The sequence below is a fragment of the Danio rerio genome, chromosome 17 (genome assembly GCF_052040795.2).
Source record: "Danio rerio strain M-AB ecotype USA chromosome 17, GRCz13ab, whole genome shotgun sequence".
NCBI lineage: Eukaryota > Metazoa > Chordata > Actinopteri > Cypriniformes > Danionidae > Danio > Danio rerio.
Genome location: NC_141037.1, coordinates 8,797,109 through 8,812,853, shown reverse-complemented (window position 1 = coordinate 8,812,853; position 15,745 = coordinate 8,797,109). Strand labels below are relative to the sequence as shown.

General features: G+C 42.2%; 1 protein-coding gene across 1 annotated transcript in view; it reads right to left on the bottom strand.

The window, feature by feature from the left end:
* Positions 1-15,745, bottom strand: part of akap12a (A-kinase anchoring protein 12a) — a 34,457-nt gene that overhangs the window by 3,756 nt on the left and 14,956 nt on the right. The window contains exons 2-3 of the mRNA XM_087289687.1: positions 9,287-9,386; positions 269-9,152 (exon numbers count right to left, since the gene is read on the bottom strand). Of these exons, the coding sequence (XP_087145813.1) occupies positions 304-9,152; positions 9,287-9,386 (8,949 nt within the window). The 3' untranslated portion in view covers positions 269-303. The remainder of the gene's footprint in view (positions 1-268; positions 9,153-9,286; positions 9,387-15,745) is intronic.

Here is a 15,745-nt window from a genome sequence, read left to right as displayed (position 1 = left end):
TTTGAGAGGGTGCTCGCTGCAGAGCCATTTGAGGAGAGCTGAGCTCCAGCGAGGGGGAGCATGAGCTGTCGCTCCTCCTCCTGTAAGCTGTTTTAATGCGTACACCAACCCCACCCCTAACCCTACCCCCAGTGACATCACTCGTAGAAGAAGTGCAAAAAAGGTGGAGCTCAAGCTTAAGCTCCCCCTCGCTGGAGCTCAGCTCTCCTCAAATGGCTCTGCAGCGAGCACCACTTGGAAAATATAGAAATATGATGAAGTCACTTACTAACAAAACACTGTTTGTGGTTTAGCACGTCACTTTCAAATTACGGCTTCGGATGCTTCTTTAGCAGCAGTATCTTGGGATTCACCCTCTGTGTGTGTCAACTGACAGTGGGAGTCTCCAATGTTATCGACAGCATCCTCCCAGACATCCTCCTCCATCTCTTGCTGAGGTTCTGTAGAAGGAACTACAGCCTTATGTGGCATGGGACCTTTAGGATTTTCTTGAATTGATGTATTTACCTCTTGTTGTTGTACAGCATCTTCAAATACAACAGAAGGCTCTGTATTTGCTTCCTTTTTGTCTGCAACTACTTGCACTATTGCTTCCTTTACATCTGGTGTCACAACAGGTTGAGGTGTAGCTGGTGCCTCTACAACTGGGGCTAAAGTAAGTGCCTCTGCTACTTCTGTTTGCTGCTTTGCCTTTTCTTCTGAAACTTCAGCTGGTGACTCCATCACAGTCTCAATTGGTGGTGTTATTACAGAGGGCGTGGCTGGTGTTGTTAGTGTCTCTGCTACTTGCTCTCCAACTGGGGTCACAACAGGTGATTCTGGTATAGGGACGACAGAAATGGGTGTCTCAGTCGCTGCTGATGTTGGCTTTACTGCTTGAGTTTCTACCGCTGGGCTCTTAACTGGTATTTCTGCTGTTGTGGTCACTGGTGGTAGAACCACTGGAGGTGCAGTCTCTTTTACGATCACTGACACCAAAGCTGGTGTCTGTACCATTGGGATCATAACAGGTCTCTCTGTCAATGCAATTGTAGTTGGTGCTGTAGTTTCTAGTACTAGACTTAGAACTGACCTTTCTACCACTGAAGTCATAATTGGTGTTGTCATTAGAGTTGGCTTTAGTACTGAAGATTCAACTGGGACCACAAAAGGTTTTTCTGCTGCAGCATTGACTGCTGAAGCAACTACTGGGAGTGCAGTTTCTGTGACCGTCACTATAACCTGACGTGGTGTCTGTACCATTGGAGTCAAAACTGGTGTCTCAGTCACTGCAGCTGGTTTTGCAACTGGAGTTTCTACTACTGGAGTCAAAACTGCTGTCTCAGCCACTGCTGGAGGTAAAGTCTCTGTTACCCTCACTGAAGTCTGCTCTGATATCTGTACCACCGGGGTCAAAACTGGTGTCACAGTAACTGAAGATGGAGCTGGTTTTGCAACTAAAGTTTCTACTAATGGAGTCGAAACTGATGTCTCAGCCACTGCTGGAAGTGAAGTCTCTTCTGCCCTCAGTGAAACCTGCTCTGATATCTGTACCACGGGGGTCAAAACTGGTGTCTCAGTAACTGCAGATGGAGCTGATTTTGCAACTGAAGTTTCTACTAATGGAGTCGAAACTGATGTCTCAGCCACTGCTGGAAGTGAAGTCTCTTCTGCCCTCAGTGAAACCTGCTCTGATATCTGTACCACGGGGGTCAAAACTGGTGTCTCAGTAACTGCAGCTGGAGCTGGTATTACAACTGGAGTTTCTACTACTTGAGTCAAAACTGATGTCTCAGGCACTGCTGGAGGCGAAGTCTCTTTTACCGTTAGTGAAACCTGTTCTGATATCTGTACCACCGGGGTCAAAACTGGTATCTCAGTAACTGCAAATGGAGCTGATTTTGCAACTGAAGTTTCTACTAATGGAGTCGAAACTGATGTCTCAGCCACTGCTGGAAGTGAAGTCTCTTCTGCCCTCAGTAAAACCTGCTCTGATATCTGTACCACGGGGGTCAAAACTGGTGTCTCAGTAACTGCAGCTGGAGCTGGTATTACAACTGGAGTTTCTACTACTAGAGTCAAAACTGATGTCTCAGGCACTGCTGGAGGCGAAGTCTCTTTTACTGTTAGTGAAACCTGTTCTGATATCTGTACCACCGGGGTCAAAACTGGTGTCTCCGTAACTGCAGTTGGGGGTGGGTTTACAACTGCAGTTTCTACAACTGCAGTCAAAACTACTGTCTCAACCTCTGCTGGAGGTAAAGCCTCTGTTACTTTCATTGAAACCTGCTCTGATATCTGTACCACCGGGGTCAAAACAAGTGGATCAACCACTGCAACTGGAGTTGAATTTACAGCAGGAGTTTCATCTCTTGAAGTAACTGCTGAAGCATCTGCAGGGGGTACAATCTCTTTTACTATTCCTGAAACCTGACTTGCTGTCTGCACCACTGAGGTCACAACTGGTGTCTCAACCGCAGCAACTGGTGTAGACATTACAACAAGTGTTTCTACAGCCGGGATCATGGCAGGGGTTTCTACTGGTGCAGTAACTCCTGAAACAACTGATGGAGGTGAAGTCTCTGATACTCTGACTGAACCTTGGTCTGGTCCCTGTACCACTGGGGGTACAACTGGGATCTCAACCATTGCAACTGGAATTTCTACAACTGGGATCATGGTAGGTGCTTCTACCGCTGCAGTTACTCCCGAAACAATTGCTTGAGGTAGAGTCTCTGTTTCTCTGACTGAATCCTGGGCTAGTGCCTGTACTGCTGGGAGCACACCAGTTGCCTCAACTGCTTTTAATTGAGTTGATGTTACAACGGGAGTTTCTACAACTGGTATTACTAGAGGTGTTTCAACTGCTGAAACTACCTGAGGTGTAGTCTCTTTTACCATCATTAAATCCTGACCTGGTGTCTGTATCACTTTGGTCATAACTGGCATCTCATCCATTACAACTGGAGTTTCTACAACTGGGATCATGATAGGTGCTTCTACTAATGCAGTTGCTCCTGAAACAATTGGTAAAGGTGAAGTCTCTATTACACTGGCTGAACCCTGGCCTGGTGTTTGAACCACTGGGGTTACAGCTGGTGCATCAAGCACTGAAACAGGAGTTGACTTTACAACTAGATTTTCTATAATTGGCATTACAGGAGATGTTTCTACTGCTAAATCATCTGCTGGAGGTGCAGTCTCTTTTACTATCACTGAAACTTCACCTGGTGTCTGTACCATTGGGGTCACAACTGGTATCTCAATCACTGCAACTGGAGTTGACTTTACAACTTGAGTTTCCACAACTGGTATTACGGCAGGTGCTTCTACTGTTGAAACATCTACTGGAGGTGAAGTCTCTGATACTAGCGATGAAACCTGATCTAATGTCACAACTGGTGGCTCAACCACAGCAACTTCAGTTGACTTTACAGTGGGAGTTTGTACAACTGGAATCACAGGAAGTGTTTCTTCTGCTGAGACCACTGTTGGAGATGCAGTCTCTTTCACTATTTCTGAAACCAGGCCTGGTATCTCTACCGCTGTGCTCACAACTGGTAATTCAAAATTTGTGACTGGTGTTGTCATTACAACTGGAGTTTCTACAACTGAGATTATGGCAGGTGTTTCTACTGCTGCTGTTACATCTGAAACAATTGCTGGAGGTAAAGTCTCTGTTAATCGGACCAAACCCTGTCCTGGTGTCTCTGCCATTGGGTGCACAACTTGTGCCTCAACCACTGCAACTTGAGTTAACTTTACAACAGGATATTCTTCTGCTGGGATCACAGGAGCTGTTTCTACTGCTGAAATGACTGCTGAAAGTGCAGTCTCCTTTGCTTTCTCTGAAACCTGGTTTGGCATTAGTACCACTGGCGTTACTACTGGTGTCTCAACCATTGCCAATGAAGACAACTTTACAGCTGGAGTTTGTACAACAGGGATTGTGGCAGGAGTTTCTACTGCTGCAGTTACTGAAACAACTCCTGGAGGGGAAGTCTCTTTTACTCTGACTGTTTCTTCTACTGGGATTACAGCTGATGCTGCCACAGATGTTGTGACTGGAGCTTCTGCTTCTGTTACAGTTACTGAGATTTGAGTTGGTGTTTTTAATACCACTGTAGATGAAGTTGCATGGGGAGTTTCTACTGCTGGGATCACAATTCCTCCGGGTGCTACTGGAGTTACATCTGTTGTAACAACTACAGGACATGCAACTTCTGTTACTGTCATTGGAATCCTTGCTTGTATCTCAGCATCTGGTGTCTGCATTAATGCAGCAACAGTTGGTTTTACTGATGTGAGCGAAACAACGGGAATTTCTGTAACATTGTCAAGTGGTGTTTCTGCAAATGATGTCAAATCTAGGGTAACTTCTTTTGAAGGTACAGATGTTATAGCTGGTAACATTATCACTGAATCTATATTTGGTGTCTGTACCACTGGGATCTCTACCACATCGGGTTTTATTGCTGTGGCAGCTGTTGTTTCTAATACTGTTGCTTCTACTACTGGAGACGAACCCTCTGTCATTGTAACTGAGCCAAGATTTGGTGCTTTTACCACTGGAATCACATTCTGTATCTCTACTGCTGGAGCTAACATAGACCTAACAATCACTGCTTCAACCTTTGGTGTTTCTATTGCTCTTGGCTCAACACTTTCGTCTTTTACTTCATCTACAACCCTTGACTCATGGCTTTGAGTTAGAACTGGTGTTGCTTCATCTAAAGGTGTAGCTGGTGTAACTACCACAGAAATCACAGTGGGCTTCTCTTCCACATCTTCTTTGATCACTGTTGTCAGCTCTGTTGTGTCAGCATCTATGATTTGGGAAGTGTGAGTATCAGTTGCTTTTGTCGTCGATGTAACCACTGGTGTTTCTACTTCAAGTTCTGCAACAACTGATGTTACTATAGGTCTCTCTACCTCAGGTTCAGTTACTACAGCTGATTCTACAGTAACTTCTGTTATTACTGGCATTTCTACCTTTGGTTCTGTCACTTCAAGCGTTGCAGCCCTGAGTTCACTCTCTACTTTTGTTTGTACTTCAGAAACCGTAACATCTGGCATTTCTGCTGTCACTTCAGACCTCAGTGGTGGCACCTGTTCTTTGGGAATTACTTCTGTCACCGCTAGTATTTCATCTTTATTATTTGTCTTGTCTACCTGCAACTCTTTTGACAGTGTCATTTCTGTTTTCTGTCTAAGGGGTTCACATTTTTGCATAGAATCTGCATATGCTTCATTTTCTTCAGTCACAGTCATCCTTGAGTCAACCCTTTCTGGTTTCAGTATGGAAGCAACAGCCTCTTTATATATTTCATCTTGAACTGCTGTTCTTATTGTATCTGTTAATGTCACTGCTTGGGCCTGGTCACTATCGTTTGCTTCCCCGTGAACTACAGTATCTTCAGATGAATCACCCTCTTGTTCTGTTGCCTTTGGTAGCTCGGACATTGTCAGTACCTGTGCTTCTGGTTCGGCCACTATAGCTTTCTCTTGCTCTAATTGTTTTGTTGTATTCTCAGTAATGGCAACCATCTCTAAAACTTTGCTAGTCTTGTTATTCTCACTTGATTGTAGCTGTTCATTTTGTTGGATAACTTGACTACACTCCTCTGTTTTAAAAGTTACAATTTCTTCTGGTATAGATTTTACTTCCACCTCTGCTGAAGGTGTCCCTAGACTTGTTGGTATAGCTTCACAGCTAACTTCAGGTTCTGTTGGTGTTTTTGTGGGCTCAAGTACATCTTTTGAAAACTCAGAAACAACAGGTATTATGTCTTCAGTTTGTCCTTTTTCAGTTTCTCCAACAACTATGCCAGGAGATTCACTCATACTGTTTAAATGGGTTGAAAGATCTTGATTCTCAGTTTCATTGCTATCAGTGTCTGTTAAAGGTTGCTCGTTCTTTGGTGCAAGTTCGTCTTTCACAAAAATCCTGTCAGCTCGGTCATGTGCATTGTCCACCACTTTGTCATCCACATCTGTATCAGTAACATCTTTATGGGCCTCTTTAGCCTTCTCTAATACAGGTTCTGTAAGTGATGCCTTCTCGGCTGGCAACTGTTCTTTTACTAATAAATCATCTATAGATTCTGCTATATTTTCAGCCTTAACATTTTGAACAAGTTCCGAGGAAACAACATCCCCAGTCTCTTCTTCTAAATGATCTTCCTTAATCTCCTGCTGTGCAATTTTTTCGTCACCACTTGCTTCCATTTTCTCACCGATGTCCTTGATGGACATGTCACCTGAATCATCTACTGATAAATCAGCATCTTTTACATCAGCTTGTATTGATGGAACATCTTTTATTTGTAAACTATCTTCTAACACTATTGTCTCTACTTGTATTTGATCTGTAATTGGGCTAATAATATTAACATTCTCTTTGATTTCCAGACACTCCACTGCTGAGGCAGTGTCTTCTACAGGGGCATCTATGGCTTTGGTAATATCAAGAATTTTGTCTACAGTTTCTTGTTCATCTACCTGAGAAATTGTATCTAGTGTAGGTTCACCAGCTGCTAGTTGATTATATGCAATTTCATCTGTTGAATAAGATGGACACTCCAATTCAGGACTATGGGTTATATCTAACATAACCTGATCCAGGCCAGATTCACTTTGCATTGTGTCGATATCTTGTCTAAGTTCAATACCAGTTGTACTTTCCTCTTTTTTGTCCTTTATATGAGTCTCCTCTGATTCATCCACAAGTGGTTCTGTCACTAACTGAATGACTTGCTCTATGTCTCGTTCACTTTCAGAAGTAGATTCTTCTTCATTCACAATTCTTTCCTGAAACTCAGTCTTCACATCCTTGATTTCAGCTTCATAGACCTCATCTGTCCCAAATCCCGCAACTTCATGTTCATCTGTAAAGTTATCAGAGGCTACTTCAGTTGGGACAGTATCACAGACCTCAAGTATTGCCTCCACTAAGGGTGCAGGGAGATGTTTTTCAACAGACTCAATTTCTTGAGATACTAGACCTATGCATATTGCTGTTGCCTCCGTTTTCTTATGTGCAACCAAAACCTTTGTTTCCTCTGGTGTGGATGACTGTACGATATAAGGTGAAAATGACACAGCCAGCGATTTTTGACTTTCATTTTTTGTAGTTATTGATTGAACACTTGGAGTCATACAAATGGATTGAATAGCTTCATGTAGAATTGCATCTGATGTTTGTACGTCATATTCAGCCGACACTGGTGTAACATGTCCAGATGACCTTGGTGATTCAGTTAGCTGTGACAGAGCTGAAACCATTTCAGTCGTGTCATCCCCCAAAATACTTTCTGGTTCTGGGGCAGTAACTGCATCAGCTGTCAACTCCACAATGTCCTCAGCTAAGGTGTCATCTTGTGTTGTCCACTCAGCAGATGATACTGGTGTTTCAATGCTTTCCTCGATGCCTTCCTCTGGTATATCACTCAGTTGTTGATGTTTGCTCAAAAAGTCTGTGAGTTCTTCAAAGTCCTCTGAGAGGGATTGTATAATTGCTGGTGCAGTGTTACTTGAAATTTTAGTTACAGTCTTGAATGTGTCCTTTTCTAATGCCTGTGATGGGATCTCTGGCATCTCATGCTCTATTGTGATTTCAACTCGTTGCTCGTTCATCTCCTTCAAAGTTTCAGGCTCAATCACTTCATACTCAGACAATGGAATAATAGCTGGCGTTTCATCATCTGATTCATGATCCTTAGCAGCCTCATCAGAGGATGTCTGGTCTTGCTTTGCCTCTGATTTTCTCTTTTTATGACCTGGAATAAGTTTCTTCTTAGAAAACGATTCATCTTTGCTCATTTCCCCATCTGAAGGTATCTGCTCAGGCGTACTGCTTTCTCCGGGTCTAACCTTCCGCTTTGGGGTGACCATTTTTTTAAAGGTTTTCCATGTGGATCCCACCTCCCCTTCTGCAGGACTTCCAGTTTGTTCATTCGACGATGTCAGATGATCATAATCACCCTCAATGGAACTTCCCAGTGGAGAATCTGTCACTTTATCATGTTCCTGTCCTTTGTCTGACATTTCATCCTCATTTGTTTTTCTAGCCCTTTTTTTAGCAGAGCCACCACAAATCAGTGCCTCCCAAGACACAGTGGTGTCAGATTTCTTTTTGGACTCCTGAGGGCCTACATCACCCACCGGTTGCTCATCAGCAGGTTTTGGTTCCCCGACTGTTGGTTCTTCAATTACTGTTTCCCCAATTAATGGTTCCTCTGCTTTCCCAAGCTCTGAGGATGGTTTTGGCTGTTCAGAGACTTGTTCCTCAACCTCAGCCACCTTTTCCGCAGCTTTACCTTCTCGTTGCCTTCTTGAGGAAAATTTCCGGAAAAGTCTTTTAAGTGGACTTCCTTGTACCTTATCTTTCTCTAAAGAATTCTGAAGCTCTCCTTCTGGTAACAAACTGTCATCGCCTTTCTCCTGTGAATCTTTGCCGTCCTCTGATATAATATAAGGGATGTCAAGGCACATGCATTTACTGTCCTGTTTTTCAGCCTCCTCTTCAGCAGTTGTCTTCTCGTTTTCTTTGAGTTCATCTTCCTTGCTCTCTTTTTGTATTTCCTCTTCTTTCTTTTTCTTTCTTAAACTGGCAAAGATTCCCTGTGTAAAGAATTGCTTGATTGGTGACATTGGTTCCTCTGGCTCAATGCTCGACTCTTTCTCCATTTCTTTACCAGGTGTGTCCACCACATGAAATTCCACTATCTTTATGTCCTGATCCAGCTCTGTTTCATTGTCTGTTTGTTGTGGAGGAGGTTCTGCTGCATCAGAAGACTCCTCACTTTTATGAGTCTCATCAGGTGTGATTTCAATTGCAGCCACGACACTATCCTCATCCTTGGCCTCCTCTGAGGCATTGTCTTCTTTTTGCTCATTCTCTTCGGTCTCTTTTTGCTCATTTGCTTGAGTCTTTTCACATGCGTCTTTTTTGAGGGTCAACTTGAATCCAACAAACCGGAAGATTCTTTTGAAGCCAACCTCATTGATATCATTCACCTGGCTGTCCACCTCAGTCTCTTCTTTCAAAGTCACACCAGCATTGACCATCTCACCGCTCTCATTCTTAGCATTTGGGTGAAGAGAATCCAAATTCTGTAGGTCTTCGAGGGTTTCTGTGCCATCTTCTTTTAATGTGACAAACCCAGAGCCGACTGACAAATAAATAAAAAATGTAGTATGCATTATAAATACATAAAATATTTGCACATGAATATTTACAACTATATAAACATGCTCTTCTTATCACAGTGGGAAACATTGAGGGAGCGATGACAGTTTCACCTACCATCTGCAAGTACTCTGTCCTCAAATGGGCAATTTAATTCATCAGCAGGTTCCTTTGTCTTTACATTCAGATTGGAGATCAGTCCATTTGTCTGTAGAAGCTAAGAAAAAGAAAGCACAGATTGAAGAGTGACAAATAAGGCAAAAAATGGATGTAGTATATAAGTCATGACAGGGCCCACATGGAATCTGTGCCTACAGAAATCTGTTGGAAAACTTGATAGCTGAATTAAAGATTGTTCACCCTGTGATTACATCTGTTACTTAATATAAGCATACTGTAAATATTCTATTTATATTTAGTCATTTAGCAGATGCTTTTGTACAAAGCAATACAGTAGGTGTCAAGGTGGCTCAGTGGTTTGCATTGTTGCCTCGGCTGGGTCAGTTTTGCATTTCAGAGTTTGCATGTTCTCCCCGTGTTGGCGTGGGTTTCCTCCGGGTGCTCCTGTTTCCCTTCACAGTCCAAAGACATGCGCTGTAGGTCATTGGGTAAGCTAAATTGTCCTGTGTGTGTGTGTGTGTGTGTGTGTGTGTGTGTGTGTGTGTGTGTGTGTGTGTGTGTGTGTGTGTGTGTGTGTGTGTGTGTGTGTGTGTGTGTGTGTGTGTGTGTGTGTTCTGGTCCTCCAGGTCGGGGGTTGAGTGTTGGTTAAAATTCACTTCATAAAAATTAGATGTCATGAAACGCCAGCATGGTGCAGCTAAATATTAACTATAGTATAACTGGCCCTGGGAGTAAGTAAGCAAGTAAGTTTTGTACAAAGCAACTTAAAGTTAAAGAGGCATTCAGTGACTCAACAAGAAGTCACACAAGTGCTAATTACATAAAGGAACTATTAGTGCTCAGAGAGGTAAGTGCTACAGTAAGGAGGTTGGGTGTTTTTTATAGAGAGAATTGTGCTTCACACAGGTGGTTTGTCAAGCACACTCACCTGTGTGTAGCACCCATCATAAATGCACAATGCTTTTAGTAAGAAAGTAGGGGTGGGCGATATGGAAGAAATATCATATAACGATTCACGATTTTTATCCCCATTCTTTTTCAAGTTGTTTTTTTAAGACTATTTTGCTTATTATGAAGGTACAATACAACCAAACTAATGTCCCAATATAAAAATATGCTGTTACCATGTTTGTTTAAGAATATTTTATATGGCAATACAACGATTTTTTTGAAAAAGTGGATTGTGCAATCATTTTGACCGTCCACGATCAATATCAGGTTATCGCACAGCCCTATAAGAAAGTGTTGTGCAAGTGTGCAAAACTGGTGCAGGTGCCAGAAAGATGAAAGAGAGTGTTTTCTGCAGGTGGTTTGTCAAGCCCACTCACCTGAATTAGGCATGTGTGGTGTGGTGGGGGAGAGAAAATATTTAAAAGTAAATATTTACTTCTATGTATTTCAGTTTTAAATACTTTTTAACATTTATCTACTTAAAAATATTTAGTTTTTTTTATATTTTTTGCTAATATTAGATATATAAATCTAAGATTTTTAGATGATTTGTCTGTTCAATAAAATTTGTTTATTAATAATGTCTTTAAGAGGATGTATTATAGACCTATTGTAGTTGTTTAACAAATATTCATTTATACTTTTTTCTTCAGCTTAGTCTCTATTTCAGAGGTCGCCTCAGCGAAAGGAACCACCTTTTACCAAACAAATGGTGCTTATTAATTGATTGCATTTAACCTTTAATAAAAAAAAATTAAGTCATGGTTTTTAATTTTTCCTAAAGGTTTCAGCATCTAAACACTCAAAATTGTTCAGCAGAAATCTGCAGATTATTTACAAAATTCAGAAATAGCTAAAAAAAAAAAACAAAGATATTGTCTGGTTAAATCAAGATTTATTAAAATGCTCAAAGTTAATTTCTATTGTAAAGTGTATTGTAAATCACTTAAATTTTCTGCATTTTATTTTTATCAATTGTGTTTGTTTTACTGAGAACCTATGGGCAAAACATCACCCAGGCGGTTACAATGCAGGTCAAGGGTTAATAACTTTAATAACGTATGAATAATTTTTAATAAGATCACATACATTGTCAAATAGAGTGTACTTAACTCAAAATTGACTGAAAGTTAATTCTACTCATTTGAAAAGTTTTGAACTCTGTGTTGAAGGTAATGAGTTAATTAAATACCTCATTACTTCAACTTAAATGGAGTAAGTTCACAGTACTTATATAAATTAGTTTAACTCAAATGGTTTGTAGCAATTGGTTTCCTCAAACGGCTTGAGTTGCCTTAACTTATACAGTACTCAATTGGTTTGAGATCTCTTCATTTATTGGGTTTTACTGGGCTCAAATTGCTTCATTTACTCAAATGAATTAAGCTCACAGTACTCATTAGGGACCGAGCACCGAAACGGTGCGTAGGCCCTATTGGAATTGCTCTGTTTATTAGGGACCGAGCACCGAAACGGTGCGTAGGCCCTATTGGAATTGCTCTGTTTATTATTATTCTTCTTCTTCTTCTTCTTCTTCCGCGGAATGAATCGCGGTTTTGAGGGGCTAAACATGCCCGAAAACTCACGAAACTTTGCACACGCCTCAGAAGTGGCGAAAATTTACGTTTGTTATGGGCTTCGGAAGTGGGCGTGGCAAAATGACTCGACAGCGCCACCTAGAAAAATTAAACGGACGAGCCCCCGATATACGAATCACGCACATGCATGAAAATTGGCACACACCTCAAACATGCCAAAACATACGAAAAAGTCTCTTGGAGCCATATCTCAAACCCAACAGGAAGTCGGATATTTTTAACTTCCTGCGGCGAAAAAGTGGCGTTTTTGCCATTTCCAGGCGTTGTATTTTAACGAACTCCTCCTAGGGATTTTATCCGATCAACACCAAAATTGGGTTTTGTCATCTAAAGGCCTTGGCGATGTTAAATTGCGAAGCTTTAGAGTTTTTGTCGATGGGTGTGTCCATGGCGGCCTCGCAAACTTTGACGATTCGCCACAAAAGAGGAAGTCGTTATAACTCAGGCATGCATTATCCGATCTGCCTCAAAATTCACACGCTTGATAAGAGTCCTGACCTGAACACGTTTACATGCCACTATCCAGATACAGTTACAGCGCCACCTGCTGGCCACAGGAAATGTCATGATTTATGGAGTTATAAACTCCTCCCACAAATTTTATCGTATCAACACCAAAATTGAGTGGTGTTATCTGAAAGCTCTAGCGATGTTATATTGTGAAGATCTAGAGTTTTCGCAGAGGGGTGTGTCCGTGGCGGTATGACAAACCTCAATGCTTCGCCATGGAACAGGAAGTCCTTATAACACAACCACACAATGTCCGATCTGCCTGAAACTTCACATGGTTGATAAACGTCATCTCTTGAACACATCCACATAACAATATTGAAGTGGGCGTGGCAAAATGACTCGACAGCGCCACCTAGAAAAATTAAACGGACGAGCCCCCGATCTACGAATCACGCACATGCACAAAACTTGGCACACACCTCAAACATGGCAAAACATACGAAAAAGTCTCTTGGAGCCATATCTCAAACGCAACAGGAAGTCGTATATTTTTAACTTCCTGTGGCGAAAAAGTGGCGCTTTTGCCATTTTCAGGCGTTGTATTTTAACGAACTCCTCCTAGGGATTTTATCTGATAATTACCAAAATTGGGTTTTGTCATCTTAAAGCCTTGGTGATGTTAAATTGCGAAGCTTTAGAGTTTTCATCGATGGGCGTGTCCGTGGCGGCCTCGCAAACCTTGATGATTCGCCACAAAACAGGAAGTCTTTATAACTCTGGCATGCATTATCCGATCTGCTTCAAATTTCACACGTTTGATAAGAGTCCTGACCTATTCAGGTTTACGTGCCGATATCTAGTTACAGTTATAGCGCCACCTGCTGGCCACAGGAAATGACATGTTTGACACTGTAACAAACTCCTTCCACAAACTTTCCCGTATCAGCACCAAAATAGAGTGGTGTCATCTGAAAGCTCTAGCGATGATATATTGTGAAGATCTAGAGTTTTTGCAGAAGGGCGTGTCTGTGGTGGCATGACAAACAACGCTTCGCCATGGAACAGGAATTTCTTATAACTCAACCACACAATGTCTGATCTGCCTGAAACTTCACATGATTGATAAAAGTCCTCTCCTGAACACATCCACATAACAATATTGAGTGAGTCATAGCGCCACCTGCTGGCAGAATGTAGTTTGTCTTAAAACACAATCTCCACACAATCTCTGATCTGCCTGAAACTTCACATGGTTGATAAAAGTCCGCTACTGAACACATCCACATAACATTATTGAGTCAGTCATAACGCCACCTGCTGGCAGAAGGTAGTTTGGCTTATAACTCAGCCACACAATGTCCCATGTGCCTGAAACTTCACATGGTTGATAAGATTCCTCTCCGGAAGACATCTACATGCCAATCTTGAGTCACAGTTATAGCCCCACCTGCTGACAGGAGGAAGTTTGGCATAAATATGTGATTTTCTTAGATTTTTAAAAATATATTGGCTTAAATTATTATTGTTCGCTGTTCTCTGTCATCGTAAGGTCACCGGGCGGTGGTGAGCCCGGGTGCGAGGTCCCTATCATCGCTGCTTGCAGCTTTAATTAGGGACCGAGCACCGAAACGGTGCGTAGGCCCTATTGAAATTGCTCCGTTTTTTATTATTATTATTATTATTCCGCCCCCTATCGGGGTACTTTTGAGGGTCTAAACATGCCCGAAAACTCATGAAAATTTGCACACACACCAAACCCGGTGTAAATAGCAGGTTGATATGGGTCTCGGAAGTGGGCGTGGCAAAATGACTCGACAGCGCCACCTAGAAAAATTAAACGGACGAGCCCCCGATACACGAATCACGCACATGCACGAAAATTGGCACACACCTCAAACATGCCAAACCATACGAAAAAGTCTCTTGGAGCCATATCTCAAACCCAACAGGAAGTCGAATATTTTTAACTTCCTGCGGCGAAAAAGTGACATTTTTGCCATTTCCAGGCGTTGTATTTTAACGAACTCCTCCTAGGGATTTTATCCGATCAACACCAAAATTGGGTTTTGTCATCTAAAGGCCTTGGCGATGTTAAATTGCGAAGCTTTAGAGTTTTCGTCGATGGGCGTGTCTGTGGCGGCCTCGCAAACTTTGACGATTCGCCACAAAACAGGAAGTCGTTATAACTCAGGCATGCATTATCCGATCTGCCTCAAAATTCACACGCTTGATAAGAGTCCTGACCTGAACACGTTTACATGTCGACATCCAGGTACAGTTATAGCGCCACCTGCTGGCCACAGGAAATGACATGATTTGCAGTGTAACAAACTCCTCCCACAAATTTTGTCGTATCAGCACCAAAATTGGGTGGTGTCATCTTAAAGCCCTAGTGATGATATATTGTGAAGATCTAGAGTTTTTGCAGAGGGGCGTGTCCGTGGCGGCATGACAAACCTCAACGCTTCGCCATGGAACAGGAAGTCCTTATAACTCAACCACACAATGTCCGATCAGCCTGAAACTTCACATGGTTGATAAAAGTCCTCTCCTGAACACATCCTCATAACAATAATGAAGTGGGCGTGGCAAAATGACTCGACAGCGCCACCTATAACAATTAAACGGACGAGCCCCTGATCTACGAATCACGCACATGCACGAAAATTGGCACACACCTCAAACACGCCAAAACATACGAAAAAGTCTCTTGGAGCCATATCCCAAACTCAACAGGAAGTCAGATATTTTTAACTTCCTGCGGCAAATAAGTGGCATTTTTGTCATTTCCAGGCGTTGTATCTTAACGAACTCCTCCTAGGGATTTTATCCGATCGACACCAAAATAGGGTTTTGTCATCTAAAGGCCTTGGCGATGTTAAATTGTGAAGCTTTATAGTTTTCGTCGATGAGCGTGTCCGTGGTGGCCTCGCAAACTTTGACGATTCGCCACAAAACAGGAAGTCGTTATAACTCAGGCATGCATTATCAGATCTGTCTCAAAATTCACACGTTTGATAAGCGTCCTGACCTGAACACGTTTACATAGCAATATCCAGATACAGTTACAGCGCCACCTGTTGGCCACAGGAAATGACATGTTTTACAGTGTAACAAACTCTTCCCACAAACTTCATCGTATCAGCACCAAATTTGAGTGGTGTCAACTGAAAGCTCTAGCGATAATATATTGTGAAGATCTAGAGTTTTTGCAGAGGGGCGTGTCCGTGGCGGCATGACAAACCTCAACGCTTCGCCATGGAACAGGAAGTCCTCATAACTCAACCACACAAAGTCCGATCAGCCTGAAACTTCATATGGTTGATAAAAGTCCTCCCATGAAAACATCCACATAACAATATTGAAGTGGGCGTGGCAAAATGACTCGACAGCGCCACCTATAAAAATTAAACGGACGAGCCCCTGATCTACGAATCACGCACATGCACGAAAA